At 42.6% G+C, this 16,157-nt stretch overlaps 1 protein-coding gene across 2 annotated transcripts in view; it reads right to left on the bottom strand.

Moving 5' to 3' along the window:
- Positions 1-280: 280 nt before the first annotated feature.
- The window catches only part of LOC121009601 (NTPase KAP family P-loop domain-containing protein 1-like), a 31,281-nt gene continuing 15,404 nt past the window's right edge, over positions 281-16,157 (bottom strand). For both annotated transcript variants that reach the window (XM_040442822.1, XM_040442823.1), the window contains 4 exons: positions 14,762-14,817; positions 6,150-6,281; positions 2,706-4,471; positions 281-883 (listed from right to left, as the gene is read on the bottom strand). In XM_040442822.1, the coding sequence (XP_040298756.1) occupies positions 575-883; positions 2,706-4,471; positions 6,150-6,281; positions 14,762-14,774 (2,220 nt within the window). In that variant the 5' untranslated portion in view covers positions 14,775-14,817 and the 3' untranslated portion in view covers positions 281-574. The remainder of the gene's footprint in view (positions 884-2,705; positions 4,472-6,149; positions 6,282-14,761; positions 14,818-16,157) is intronic.

Below are 16,157 nucleotides of genomic sequence, written 5' to 3'. Positions count from 1 at the left end.
GTCTCTTGTGGACACCAGAACATGAAGATGTAGGAGCCAGTGCGGAGGAGCGGAGCAGCGGAGCAGCGGGGAGCAAGTAAGTATGATCATTCAGTAGGAGAGGCAGCCTGTTAGAAGTTATATATTCGCAATCAACCCCTTTAAGGGAATTTCCACCAAAGATTAAAGCAACTGTCCAGTTAGGGGCTAAAAAACAATATGTAGTCAGTATCTAAAGCTGATGATTACCTGCTATATATTTTTCTTGTACTTGCTGCTTGGCCACTTTTGGCTACAGTGCCTGCATGGACTCTTAGGTAGTCTATGACACACTTTCTTTCTCCTTATTGGTTCAGACTGCTAATTCTAACATCTCATTTACTAATCTATGGCCAATTTTGAATTTTGGGTGGAAATCCTCTTGACTGTTTCTTCAACAAAACGTTGATGAACTTATAATTATATTTAAATCGGCAGCAAATCTCATTGATCGGTTGTAATATAGCTTGCCTCGGTTCCACTGACCGGAACACAGAGTGAGAATTCAATGAACATGTGAAATGTCTGGACACATTGGAAGAAGAGTCCTCTCGACTTAAAAGTTCTCATCTGATAAATACAGAGATATCCTGCTCTCTTTTAACATATTTTCTTTGGATCCAGCACCAAGTTTTGGCGCCTCTTGCTTGCCAATAACTGGGGCAGTTGCAGGGGCGGTAGGAGGTGGGGGAAGAACCCCTAAGAAGTACACACTGAACAATGTCCAGTCTCCGAGACCCATTCCCATCACATTTTTTATATCATTATTATCACTGTAGACAAGTGCTCTGCCATTTAAGTTGTGGTCTTTAATCTTCTGCTTGTACATTTGGATGTTCTTTTCTCGAAAACCAAGTTTGTTCATCTGAAAAGAAGAAAATAAAGGTTTTATCATAGAGAAGCATTGCACTGGACGACTGGTGCTCATTAAGGATCGAAATGTTAGGTGGATAATCCATTATTTCATGACTTGCCATGGAAGAGGCAACACAAGCTCCAGTATACAGTAGCAGAGTGGTACGAGGCATTAATCTGGTCAACCCTCACCCTACACTTAAGGGCCCTTTACACGGGCCGAGAATCGCACAGATCATTGCTAATAAGCTTCCACAGTAACGCTCGTTAGCGATGATCTGGCGGTGTTCTCTCGCTCATCGGGGAGTTGGATCGTTTGTGTGAACACAAAAGATCTTTTCCCGACGGCACGATCTGCTGCCGGGAAACAACGAATCAGTATGGGGAAGAACGATGGCATTAATGGCTTTTCCTCCCCATCTATGGAGGCCTCCTCCACTACCGAGAAGAAGATTGTTGGGACGGAACGCTTCCCTCCCGACAATCCGCTGATACATCACCCCATGTAAAGGGACCTTTATGGCCTATTCGCATGCTGGAAACACCTGTGGGCTGAACAGGTGCCAACAGAGTGGCCTTTTGGTATCCATCGGGCAGGTATATGATACCTGGTAATTACTCACATATACGTTAAACAGATTTTAATAAAGCCTTAGACAAGTGTTTCCAAACCAGAGGTCCCAGGATTCCTGATGTCCCAAGGAACCTGATCATGGCTTCCCCGTAATACAAAAGCATCTAGAGGTGAACATTTTCAGCAGAGAAGGCAAAATGACTTCATACTACTTAGCATGGAGGCAGGCAAAAGAGTCATCAAAGCTAACTATAATATATAATGCTTATTTTTTTTGATATTAGGATGGGAATAGGAATAATCATGGTGCAATAGTTGGGAATCGCTACCTAAGAGCATGTAGTAACATAACACATACTATGCTTTCATGCATGTAACATTCTTTGGTCCTAATGGACACTGATATCATTAGTATTTATTGCTGTCTCGTGCTTTGATGTAGCTCTGATTCTTAGAGCACTAAAGCTGATATGTTTTTTCCAAGTTTTGAGTTTTTTGATGCGGTTTTTTTTTTGCATTCTTTTTGTGCGAAAAAATGCCAGCTCCAGGTGTTAGCTGAAAGTTTATGTCAATTTTGGACACAAATCAGGACATACATTTTTTGAAAGTGCTGTTATTTTTTATTTCAGTGTTTTTTTTTTGTCTCTCACTTTTTTAAACGCAGCAAGTTGACTCAATATGCTGCAGTAACCTGGCATGGCCACTACACAGAAAATAGAGCTTTGCTTCCGTCTCTTTCCTCAGTGTCAGTTCTGGAGCCATTGGATGCTGGGAACAGCTGACTGGTGGGGGTGCTGGGTATCAGATCCCTACTGATCTGATATTGATGACCTATCCTAAGAATGAGTTATCAGTATCTACAAGCCGGAAAACCCCTTTCCTGGGATTCGCGTCCCCACCCATCCCTTGGTTGAACTTGATGGACTTATGTCTTTTTTCAACCATATTAACTATGTATCTATGTAATGTATATGGGTATGTTCACATCTGCATCAGATGCACAATTTGTGGTCTCCATCACAGAGTCCAACAAAAAAGCGTGGACAAAAAAAGTCCAACATGCAGGACTTTTTGTCTGGTAAAAAACAACATCCGGAGAGGAAACCAAATGGACCTCATTGTTGTCAATAGGGTCCGTTTGGCTCCATTCATTTTACTTTCGCATGAATTCAGCGCTTGCATTATTTTCATTGTTCTGCTCATCTAACGGAGATGTGAACCCACTCTAATAGTAAATAACAAAAAAAGTCACACTTACTTCTTTGCACACCTCATCCACACTCATGTTCAGCAGAGACAGCATGGTCAGTCGGTTGCTCTTTTTTGATTCCCACATATTATTACTGCCTCTTAGAAGTTCCATTTGTCTTTTAATGGAGGGGTCTAAATTAACAGTATATGGCAAAAAGAAGTTGGCATCTTCTACAGTAAAGTTTTCACATAACAAATGGTGGAAGATCTCTGGATCACCATCTAACTCCAGTAGTTGTTTTAGACTTGTCTTTATGGCATCCAGCTCCTCTAAAGACTTCTCAAAAACATCCCAAAGGAAAGTTCTGGAGTACGCAGAGTTGGTTTCTTCACCTGCGAGGCAAGTATTCTGTTGCTCGTCCTCAACGCACTGCAATATCCAGCTGAGCCGACAAGGCCATTGGGTTGCCAGGAGCACCCATTCTGTAACTTTGCGAGGTTGTATTTGGCTTCTTGGTACTTCGCGGATCATTAGTCTAATGCTTATGGTGATAGTATTCACCATCCTTCTGATATGAACAGCGTTGTCAGTGATATAGTCACTCATACTCTCATCAAAAAGATACCCGAGGGCTTCATCTATTAAAGTTTTTGTCTTTGGTCCTTTATCTACGAAGTAGCTGTTGAGCTCCAGCTCATTTGAGCCTCTTACTGCCATTGGTATATCATTGATATTAATGTTTATGTTAGAGGTATTTCGTTGGCGTAAAAGTTGGTCTTTCTCATTTGGTATGTCAATATCCAAGGAATTCTCTTCATCAGTATCTCTTATTAGCTCAATTTTCCCTTCAATAATACTTCTTAGCAAGGATAATTTTGTGTCACAGTCCATTTTTGGGATACAAAAGGGTAATGTTATTATGCGGTTTAGGAACTGATAGCCATTGTTGGCCATACCTTGCAAGACTAGAGAGCTTTCAACACATTCTACAATGATACTTGGATCCACGGCCAAAATGGAAATAAATGGGGCGTTTGGATCAGAGAGGAGGATATTCATGGCATTTAGAACCCCAACCACTTTGTCCGGCATGCATTTGTCTAAGTTGGTGATCTCAAGGACGACTCTAATTTTTTGCCTTTGATAGACTTCCATGAGTTGTAGGTAACGGGTGATGATTTTAACCTCTCTCTTCACATCATTCATGAAACCCAACTGGGAGCTCATATCTGTTCTATTCATTTTCTGTTGCACTGTACCCTTCTGAGTGACAACGGCATTTCTGATCACCACAATACCCACTCTTATCACTCCTGCTGCAGATATGCCAACCACGGTTGCCCCAACACCTTCAGCGGCAGCTAACAAATCTCCAGAGAGATCACCAAATGGAAAGCCAAATATAAGGATTAAAGCACCCACAGCAATTCCAATGAAGATCACCATCAAAGTGGCAACCCAAAGTGGGATACATAGGATCTTCTTATTAACCCATTCCTGTTTGAGTGGAGCATCTATTATTTTAATTTTTTTGCCTACTGCTCGATAGACGCTAATAGGTGCCAGTCCAAAGCAATTTTCAATGCCATCACAAAGCGTAGTGACCAGCCCAGCCCAAAGATGGTCACTGCCAGCGTATTCCCATGCACTAAAGCGGATGAAGCAATATCGTATATTCGTTCGCTGCTTGTGTGTTTCTGTGATTACTGGATGGTGAAATATCATAAGAAAGATGAGTTTGATTAGGTCTTTTCCTGTGGTTTTTCTTGTCCTCAGTCCAGTTCTCGCTACTTCTTCTTGATCCTTCTTCCATCCTTCAAGACAAAGGTACGCTGCAACCACAGTGTAAAATTAGGTTCTAGATCTTTAGGAATGATTCATTAATATTTTGTGTCATCTGTCATTTAATAAAATGTAGTGCAAAATCTTATTTAATACAAACATCAGTCACTGATCATGCTGATGGCCCTGACTTCATAGCCAACTATCAGTGACCTATTTTTGTGGACCTTCTTGTAGATAGGACTTAAAGGGAGTCTGTCATCTCCAAAATCTGTTTCAAAGTAAGCAAACTACCATGTAGGGTATCCCAAAACATAACCCTACCTTTCTTGTGAAAATTCGGTTATCCAATCTTGAGAAACGCTTCTCTTTATTTAATGCAACTAAGGTTTTCAGAGCACCGTGGGTGGGGTTGCACCGTTCACCATCTCTTGGCTAGTAATGCTGCCCAGGCCTCCCCCTCTCTTGTTTGATTGACAATCCCTGAGATTTCAGAGTTGGAAGTGATGATGCATGGGGAAGCCAGGTGCACTGAATGGAGCTCCTCCACCCATGGTGAACCAAAAACCTTATCTGTATGGAAATAAAAAGTAGCATTACCTAGGATTAGAAGACTGGGTATGGTTATGTTTTGAGGCACCTACCCTACATAGCGATATGATTAGGTTGGTATTTAAAATGCCCCCAGATTTCAGATTCCAACATTGGGAGGTATGAAAATATACATAATAGACATAACAAAAGGAGCACCACACTCTGTATATTTCATAATGAACAAGAACGAAGGGTCGTTCTAAAAGAGTAGCCCATCTTCTGGTGGATTTGAGCCATCCATGTATTACATGGTCAGCCATTTGTCTGAATGACCAACACATAATGCTCCATTTCCCGTGCGGAGGCCACTGCAGGGGATATGTATGGTCAAATGCTGGCATCTGTTCAAAGGGGTTGTCTGGCCTAGTAGCAGACTTAAAGGGGTTATCTCATTATTAATGTAAAAAATATAAAAAATCCAATATCATTCAGTACATAACAGTCTCTTTCTAACAAACTTAGAACCAGCCCTGTACTTCACATCCAGGAATCTCCCCATTCATTGCTCTGCTAGATTTATTTCAAGCTGGCAGCATAAGGGGTGTGCACTTTCTCAGAGGGCGTGTTCTTTCTCCTGCAACTGGTGGTAGTTGAAGAATGGAACTGAGCATGTGCTTCTATCTCAGTGAGCAGGACATAGAAATTAGAAAAAGAGCAAACAGCAGGTGGCGCTGTACAGATATATTTCAGTGAATAACTCAGTGGCTATACAAAATTTTTAATTACATGCAATTATAAAAGTATTCAGATCCAGGTGCTGGTTTGAAAAATGTAGAATATTTTTGTTGGGACAACCCCTTTAATTAATGTCTGAAATGTGTGCCCAGTCCGTTTTGGTCCCAGGCTATAAGATTATGAGCTTATTCAGGTGCAGGGGTGGACTGGTCATAGTCCCTACAGGGAAATGGGGCACGGAGTGTGGAGGATGGATTAAAATTAAAGCCAGCCCTGCTACATCTGTCTCCAAAGTCCAAGAGTTTGTCCCCTTAATATGATATCAAAAGCACTTCCACACAGGAGAGTGTCAAGTATAAGGAGCTATGTAGCCTACACTTTCATGTTTTCCTAGACAGTCCACTTTGTTAAAGAAGTGCACCAACAACACACAGTTGACAAAGCAAGCCATGTACTTACATTCAATCTTGTTAAGAAGGAAATCTTTGCGTCTTCCCCATGATGCATAGAACCCGACTGTCACGGGAGATCTAACGTAATACAAAGCCTTCGCCAGTGAGTAGCAGTAGATGTCATCTTTTGTCTCAAAACCTTAAAGTACAGAGTAAGGAAGAGAGTATGACTTGGGGACCGTGTTATAATGGGTGTGATGAGAGCCATAAATTTCCCCCGAGATCTGTAGTAATACTGACCATGTAATAGCCCAGCGGGGCTTATGAACAGAGACCCTCCTCTATGACATCCATATGCTCTATTAGGATATATCAACCACCCCTTTAAAGGGGTTATCCCATGATTTATGTAAAAAATCTAAATCAGACATCATATAGTACATGACAGTCTCTTTCTAACAAAGCTAGAACCATCCCTGTTCCTCCCATGGATCCAGAGATCTCCCCATTCATTGCTCTGCTAGATTTATATCAAGCTGACAGCTCAGGGGGAGTGTCTTTTCTGCTGCAGCTCAGGGGGCGTGTCTCAGCTCTCCCTATCACAGCTCAGGAGGAAGTTGTAGGATGAAACTGAGCCTGTGCGGCCTTCTCAGTGACCAGGACAAAGAAATAAGAAATAAAAAAACAGCAGGTGGAGCTATACAGATATACTTTACCGAATAACTCACTGGCTATGCAAAATTTTTAATTACATGCAATTAGAAAAGTATTCAGATCCAAGTGCTGGTTTCAAAACTGTAGAATATTTTTCGTGGGACAACCCCTTTAAGTGTAGGAGCTCGTACTTACGTGCTTCAAAACAGGCAATTCTTATAAGTCAAGCCCATGTCTTATTACAAACTTTTTTGTTCACTGATCATAGGATGCCACCCTGTTGTGAAAAATAACAGAACTTATACTCACCTCGCTGCTGTTGTTCCGTGCTGTTGTCCAGCTGTGCTCCCCTTCTTGCCCCTATCTCAACACGGCTGGGATTGCCGCTCCTCCAAACACAGCGGGGACTCGGCAACCTCCGGAACAGCAGTGGCGGGGGATGGCCAAGGTGAGTATAAGTCCTGTTATTTTTTTACAGCATGTGCAGCCTGATATGATAGCCTGCCAAGCACTCCCGATGGTCTGCCAAGCACTCCCGATCCCCCTATACACATGTATTCTCCACTTAGCCGAGCATGCATGCATTCTCAGTAGGAAGAGGGGAGGAAGCGCGGCTAGGATCCGCTTTTGGAGGGACAATCCCCGCTTTTGCCCCTTGTCCTTCTGTCCCTCTTTGCTACTTAAAGGGGTCTGCTCATCTAGTTGCTTACCTCATGTACATCTTTATTCTTTTATTCGCTTTATTGAACACACAAAGCCAATTATAATGACAATCTTTGTACATAATCTATCATTTGTTATACATCAGCAAAATCAAATTGGATCGTACAAATATCATGTACATAACATAGTTAATAAAACTATAAACACCTGTGCTGTACCTGCATACTTATTTCTTTCTTCCAGACAAGAGGTTCACCAATTTTTATCAAAGAATCATTGAGGTTATTCACTTATTGTGACTTATCTATATCACTATGTCCCACCTACTCCCTCCCGTCAAACTTTATGACTGTCTGACTTGTTCTGCCCTTAAAGCCTCTGTTAATCTTTGAACTGAATAAAGAGTTCTCGGTGACGTACACCATACCCCCCCCCCCCACACCTTTTGAAACTTGGGCGTACAGCCTCTATTCCTAAAAACTATGTTCTCATATGGTATAATAGTGTTAACCAATTGTTTCCATTGCGCTAAAGGGGGTGCTCTATCTCCCATCCATCTAATGGCTATTGCTTTTCGCACTAAGAACACGCGGTCCTTGAGAGCGTATAACTCCAATCATTGGAAAGGTGGACAGTAGAACTGGGGTATCTCGATAGTGTGTTTGCATGGCATGCCTTAATTGTAGGAATCTATAGAATGCCTGTCTAGGAAGTTCATGTCTGCGATTCATGGATTCATAATCGTTGAAAACATTATTACTATATAGGTTTCCCAATGTGGTAACCCCCTGTTCCCTCCAGAACGCTCCATCTCGCAGTGCCATCAGGTCAGGAAACATGGGGTTATCCCAAATCGGAGTCTCCAACAGGCCCGACGCCACACTATGTAGACGCTTACAAGCTGTCCAAACCTGAACAGCTACCCTATGGATCGGTTACAGCCTGCGTGGGAATAGTTTAGGTTGTTATAGAACTGGCCATAAGTTGGTAAGATCCAGGTATTCTGCAAGCTGTTTCTCCTGCCTATAGAGACAGTCTCCCGGTGACAACCATGACTTAATATTCCTCAGTTGCCCAGCTAGGTAGTATAAGTGAATATCAGGCAGAGACATGCCACCTTCCTTTTTAAGACGCGACAGGTTTAATATAGATAGCTTGGATCTATTCGCACCCCATATAAAGGGTGACAACAAGGAGGTAATTCTCTGAAAGAATGCTTTTGGGACTATATATGGTGCGTGCTGTAGAATATACAAACACTTCGGGAGAATAATCAGTTTTATCAAATTTATCCTTCCTGACACAGACAGAGGTAATCCCTGCCGCACCCTGAATTTTTCTTTACAATATTCTATGAGCAGTTGGATATTTAGTGCATGAAAGGAGGTGACATCCTTTGTTATATATATACTCAAATATTTATAACTATTCACAATAGGTAACTCTTCTTGGGGAAAAGAATCCTCCAACTTATATAGAGGGCATAAGGTCGATTTCGACCAGTTTATCCTTAGTCCTGAAAACTGGCTTAATATTTCAATTATGGTGATTGCTCTAGGAAGTGTGGATTCTGTTTGTGACATGAAGAGCACCATATCATCAGCATACAAGCCGACCCTATCCTCCTGCTCTCCTAATTGGATTCTATGAAATTGCGAGTCCGCCCTTATTCGCATAGCCAGCGGCTCTATGGCCAAGGCAAATAACAGTGGTGATAAAGGGCACCCCTGTCTTGTCCCTCTTCCCAGGCTAAAGCTGTCCGACAACAACCCATTCACTAATATGCCCGCCCTGGGGTGTTTGTACAACATTTCAACCCATTGTATAAAGTTAGGGCCGAGACCAAATCTTTTAAGAACCTGAAATAAGTAGGGCCATTCAACAGAGTCAAACGCCTTTGCTGTGTCCAAGGATGCCAGAGCCCATTTCTCCTTTTTCTGTAAACCTATCTGGGTCACAACTTGCACCCTCCTGATATTGTCAGTGGTGGACCTGCCTGGTAAAAACCCAGATTGATCCGGATGCACCAAAGTTTTCACTACTCTACCAAGACGTATGGCCAAAATCTTTGCTATGATTTTATAGTCGATGTTTAATAAGGATATCGGACGATATGACCCACACTCATCTGGCTCCTTGCCTGGTTTTAGGAGTACTACTATAGTTGCATCATACATTGATGGTGGTAAGCACCTGTTTTGAAATGCATCCTTGTACATATGCATCAGTAGTGGGTTGATGTGGGCAGCATATTTAATATACACTTCTAGAGGTAGTCCATCAGGACCGGGAGATTTACCCCTAGCTAACTGTGCTATAGTTTCCTGTAGCTCCAAAGTAGTTATAGGGGCTTCCAAACTTTCTATTGCCTCCTGTGTTAAAGTAGGGAACTCCAGATCCTCAAGATATTGCATGACGTCATCTATCCCATAATTTACTTTGGACTCATATAAATCCCTATAGTACTCTTGGAATCTACCCGCTATAGTTTCCGGATCTGACAATATCTGTCCATCTAATGCTTTGATGCGCTGTACCGCTGGGGATGCCTGATTTTGTTTAACTATGTGAGCGAGTAGTTTACTGGACTGATTGCCCAGTTCAAAATACGTTGTTTGACAAAAAACATTTTCCTTTGAGCCTTTTCTTTAAGAAGGGCTAAATACTGACTCCCTGTTGTTAACCAAGACTCTCTATTTAAATCATTGGGGTCGGCAATATATGTTGCTTCTAATCTAGAACATTCTGCAGCCAATCTTTCCTCCTGTCTAGCTGCTGACTTTTTAATGAATGATATAGTAGATCTGAGACAACCCCTAAGATATGCCTTCATAGTCTCCCACAACAATGTGCAATCCGACTCCTCTTCATGTCCTTCCATAAAAACTTTTAATTGATCGGGAATGCGATCAGACGGTCCAAATCGGGACAACCAAAAAGGATTAATCCGCACTGAGCGTCTGATCACATCCCCTCCCAGCCTCAGCACTAGTTGTATTGGTGCATGGTTGGAAATACCCCTTGGTCCATATTCTATATTATATGTCAAGGAGCACATAGATGAGTTACCCAGGGCATAATCTATCTGTGATATCGTATTATGACTAGTTGAGTGACATGAGTATTGTCTGGTGTCAGGATATTTAAGGCGCCACATATCCATACATCCCACTTCCTCCATTAATGCAGCCAGTGACGTCTTATTATTAAGGCGGTTGTCAGCAGCCTCTGCCAGGTGGTGTCTATCTAAATTCCTGTCTAAGGTCATATTAAAGTCCCCAAGACTCACTATACGGGCTGACGGATATGAGGCTGCAAAACTCACCGCCTGCTGAACTACCTGTAGGGAGAAAGGCGGTGGAATGTATATACCAAGAATAACATATAATATACAGTTGATGTACGCAGCTACGAACACATATCTCTCTGCTGAATCTATCTGACATGCCTCCAATTCCCACCTAAGAGACTTGTGCACCATGAGAGACACTCCCCTTGACATACTAGTATAGCATGAGTGTTGTGCCCATTAGACCCAGGGCTTTTGTATACGTCTAGTATTTTCTGCTATTAAGTGGGTTTCCTGCAGACAGAGAACATGTGGGTTGAATCCCCTGATTGCAGAAAATACCATGGTACGTTTCCTAGCTGTACCCAGTCCTCTGACGTTCCAGGACATTATACGTAATTCCGACATTTCCATCTTATGTATAGGACCTTATTTACCCCCTGCCTCTCTCTCAACACTTCACCATTTCCGATACAGCACAGAACATATAACATTTGAACTATCAGGCTTACCGTACAGACAGTACAGACCAAAAGTTTGGACACACCAGTACAGACCAAAAGTTTGGACACACCATCTCATTCAAAGAGTTTTCTTTATTTTCATGACTATGAAAATTGTAGATTCACACTGAAGGCATCAAAACTATGAATTAACACATGTGGAATTATATACATAACAAACAAGTGTGAAACAACTGAAAATATGTCATATTCTAGGTTCTTCAAAGTAGCCACCTTTTGCTTTGATTACTGCTTTGCACACTCTTGGCATTCTCTTGATGAGCTTCAAGAGGTAGTCCCCTGAAATGGTTTTCACTTCACAGGTGTGCCCTGTCAGGTTTATAAGTGGGATTTCTTGCCTTATGATGGGGTTGGGACCATCAGTTGCGTTGAGGAGAAGTCAGGTGGATACACAGCTGATAGTCCTACTGAATAGAAAAAAGCAGCTAAGTAAAGAAAAACGAGTGGCCATCATTACTTTAAGAAATGAAGGTCAGTCAGTCAGCCGAAAAATTGGGAAAACTTTGAAAGTAAGGGCTATTTGACCATGAAGGAGAGTGATGGGGTGCTGCGCCAGATGACCTGGCCTCCACCGTCACCGGACCTGAACCCAATCGAGATGGTTTGGGGTGAGCTGGACCGCAGAGTGAAGGCAAAAGGGCCAACAAGTGCTAAGCATCTCTGGGAACTCCTTCAAGACTGTTGGAAGACCATTTCAGGGGACTACCTCTTGAAGCTCATCAAGAGAATGCCAAGAGTGTGCAAAGCAGTAATCAAAGCAAAAGGTGGCTACTTTGAAGAACCTAGAATATGACATTTTCAGTTGTTTCACACTTGTTTGTTATGTATATAATTCCACATGTGTTAATTCATAGTTTTGATGCCTTCATAGTCATGAAAATAAAGAAAACTCTTTGAATGAGAAGGTGTGTCCAAACTTTTGGTCTGTACTGTATACTGCGAGTGCCTGCATGGTGTAACCTTGAACCATTTACATCACTCTTGTCATTTAAAGACAGAATACCTCGTTTGTTAGGTGGCACTTTAAGTAAACGGGGTGTGCATATGGTAAATTACCAGCAGCACTGTGAATCTTATACCTTATATATAAGCAAACTGTAACTTACCAGGAACCCAATCCCTAACTTCTAATGGGATCCGGGTCCGGGTCCCGAGAATCTAATCCAGCGGGGTCACTTATCAATCTAAATAGCTCAACAATTACTAAATAATTCCTGTAGCTTGTGAGATTGTTATCTTATCCTTCCTATCATTTCCCCAATTCGCTCCCCCCCCCCCCCAGCTAACTATATTCTTACTTAGGTTTTCTCTTGTGAGATCTGATACAAACGTTGCCCTGCGCTTCTGCAACTCGGATGAAAAGTCTGGGAAGATCATGGTGGTGCTGTTATCAAACTTTAGCTCCTGTTTGGTGCGCGCCATCTGTAGCACATGATCTCTGTCCATAGAGTTTAGTAACCTTGCAAGTAGAGGTCTTGGAGGGGCCCCCGGTGGAAGGGGTTTGGCGGGAACGCGATGTGCACGCTCTATAATAAACGCAGTTGAGAATGTTGCTTCTGGAAAGCAATTGCGGAGCCAGGTAGTGAAGAACGCACATGGATTATTGCCCTCTGCTTTTTCAGGCATCCCGATTATCCGCAGGTTATTGCGCCGTGTGCGATTTTCATAGTCGTCACATTTCTGTTGCCAAAAATTTACCTTCTGCTCCAGCTCTTGTACTTTTGTGGGAAGTGGCTGCAATCGGTCTTCCACGTCTGAGATCCTGTTCTCTGTCTCTTTAACGCGGTCCCGTATGGCCTGCATATCATGGCGAAGTAGGCCTATATCCACCTTCACTTTCTCCAGCTTACCCACCATTGATGTGCGGCAGGTGGCTATTGCTTGCAGCAGCTGCTCAGTAACCTGCTTTAGAGATGGTTCGGCGGCTGTATGCTCCGCTCCTTCAAGCGCAGGATCCTCCTTTGCCCCATCTAATGAGGATGAGCGAGAGCCCGCGCCATCTTGGTCTTCCACGCGGGCAAACTCTCGGAGCCGGTCTGCAGCCGACTGCTCTCTATTCCGGGACATGTTTGTGTTGCGGGTCTTTCCCGATCTCCTGCCCGTTCTGGAGGTAATTTTTGCGGCAAATAAGTGTCAGGATAAGTTTGAAGTTAGGGATTTGGGTCCGGAGCTCCACTACATGCGACCGCTCATACCAGCTTCCGGACACGCCCCCCCACCTCATGTACATCTTTAACACACTTTTTTATATATTTTTTTCAATTTGGACTCTCCTGTTTTCACCATGTAAAAAAAAAAAATCACCCTGGTTTGTTTCCATCCTGTATGTAGCACTTCCTGTTCCTGTATCCAACCAAACCCATGATGCACTTCTCCTTCCTCTACCACAGCTCTAGCACTGCTTCCAATCTAGTGTATAGCTCCTCCCACCCAGCTAGTTACATAGACACTCCCCTATCACTGCCCCGCCCATGGACATAACATCACAGGAAATAAGGAAGAGCTGCATGGACATGGTCATGTGACCATAGCCCAGACCGGAAGATAGGAGCAATAAAGGTAAAAGAAATACATTACAAAATTACAATGACCTTCATAAATAATTATTTTAAAAGATGTTGATGCAAACTGGTAAAAACCTTTAAAAATTTTAACGGCCCTATTTTACATGGAAATTTATATATTTTTTTATTAATAAACTTATTGCTCAAAAACCTGCTTAGTGTCTAACTGAATATCAGACCCCAATTTGTATATTATTCTATTATTTGCCTTGCAGCTCTGGGGTCCTGGGTTCAAATCCGACCAAGGACAACATCTGCATGGAGTTTGTATGTTCTCCATGTGTTTGTTGTGGGTTTCCTCCAGGTTTCTTCCCATGTCCCAAAGACATACTTATAGAGAACTTAGCCCCATTGGGGATGGCTTGATCCTAATGTCTGTAAAGCGCAGCGGAATATAGTAAAATAACTTGTTGCAATTTGGATCTTAAAACATCCTGTATTCTTATTCGTTTTGTGCTAATATTTACATTTAAAACTATTCGAGTATATGGACATGCATGAAAAATGGATGTTTGACACAGTGAGCCATAAGTGTCCCTCTCTGACCCTCCAAAAAGTTTGGAGGTTTGCAAAAGGATCAGGTAGTCAACATGGCCGATCCTTACCTCCCCCAATATCTGCCATCAGGGGAGAGTCAGGAGGCCACATACACATTAGATTGTTGGTGGTTTGGCCAACATACCTGTACATCTAATGAGTATAACAAGCTTTAAAAAAATAGGGTAATCCTTGAATTCATATGGAAAACTAGGTGTGTGCACCTTTGTAATACCTGTTTACCATGTGTTTAATGATTGAGGAAGTTCAGATAACATGAGGGGTAATACACAGCAGATAAGATAACATTTCTCTAATGGCAGGAGGATATTAACACATACTAGGACTATGTAGAAATTAGTGGAGTGGGAGAAGTATATGGGCATAGGTGGAGGGGAAAACAGAATAATGATAGGCGGTATACAATACAAAAAAAGAACCTCCTTACCAGGACACACCATGTCATCACTTTGTAATGTGCAACTTCTCCAGAGGACCTTATACCTGTGGAAAACAGCGAAAATACTATTAATGTGACCTCCTGGTCAGATCAGGACGCACATACCCTTTGATCTCCTCCCTTGCAGGATTCTGCCTTGTACAAACAGAATGTGGCATTATGTATGCACTTCTTATTCATTATCTCAGATGGCTGATAATGTTTGTGTACAGTATATTGGAAGGTGCATGTATTACGTATACAGGTTAAAGGGTAGCCGAGTTTTCAAAAAACGTTTCATATGTCATAAGATTTACATCAAAAGTTTTGATCGGTGGGGACCTAAGTGCTGAGACTCCTACCAATCCCTAGAACGAGACGAGAGAAGCACTCACATATCACGCTCCCTCAGGGGTGTAGCTAAAGGCTCATGGGTCCTGGTACAAGAGTTCAGCTTGGGCCCCCCCCCCCCCCCTTCTCTTGGTTCTTTGTGAGCAGGGGCAAGGAAGCACATTCATGCTACCTGAGGCAAAAATTGGAATGGCAACTCCCCTCCTCCATGCCAAATTATTGACCTATCCCTTTTCCTCTTGTATATACCTTGTGATTATTGTTGTAGTTCACATGAACTTTATGGATTGTCTAGTATCTTGATTCCTTCACTTCTGCTTTATGGTTCCCCTAATGCCGTCTACATTTATCATTATGCCTCTGACTCGGGGAGCAAAGTCTCATCAGACTGCACATGCTTTGTTTTATCTAAGGGCAGCCGGTGATAAAACTGCTGTTTCCTCACACACACTGCAGATACTCAGTGTATTGTATGCAATGGAGCTTCAGCCTGTCTATCCTGCCCCCTGCTTGTGATAGATTTCTCCCTTGACAAAGGGCATTGGTGCCCGAAACGCATCAAGAAGGTGATGTTTTTTTTTTGTTTTTTTTGGTTCAAAATATTTTTTAATTTGGCTATTCCCCACCCCTCCCGTAATTGCTCCGCCGCCCGTGGGCCGCGCGGGCACGAGCCCAGCCACCTCGGTGCGCTATCCAGTCCTGCAGCGCGCGACCCCGCGAGACCCGCCGCTGTAGGTCCTGGGTCCCGCGGGATCACGCGCCAAAGCGACCGAACCCACGCCCTTGCAGCCCGCAAGCAGCAGATCAGTGGAACAAGTACAAGGTGGAGGGGACTGTTTCTTGTAAAAATCTTTTTATTATTTTTTTTTAACAAGGTATTACAACAAAAGGAAATAATAATGTCGTAGGGAAAGTGAAAATAGGATGTTCACATTTCAATATTAGTGTAAAAACAAAATAACAATAACCAAAACAACATAACAATATCTTAACATAATTCTGCAGGAGTAGCCCTCATAATTGGGACCGGTAGTAATTAGTTTCCATCCACCTA

The sequence above is a fragment of the Bufo bufo genome, chromosome 8, assembly GCF_905171765.1.
Source record: "Bufo bufo chromosome 8, aBufBuf1.1, whole genome shotgun sequence".
Lineage (NCBI taxonomy): Eukaryota > Metazoa > Chordata > Amphibia > Anura > Bufonidae > Bufo > Bufo bufo.
The sequence above is the reverse complement of the archived record's forward strand: the minus strand, read 5'-3'. Positions and strand labels throughout refer to the sequence as shown.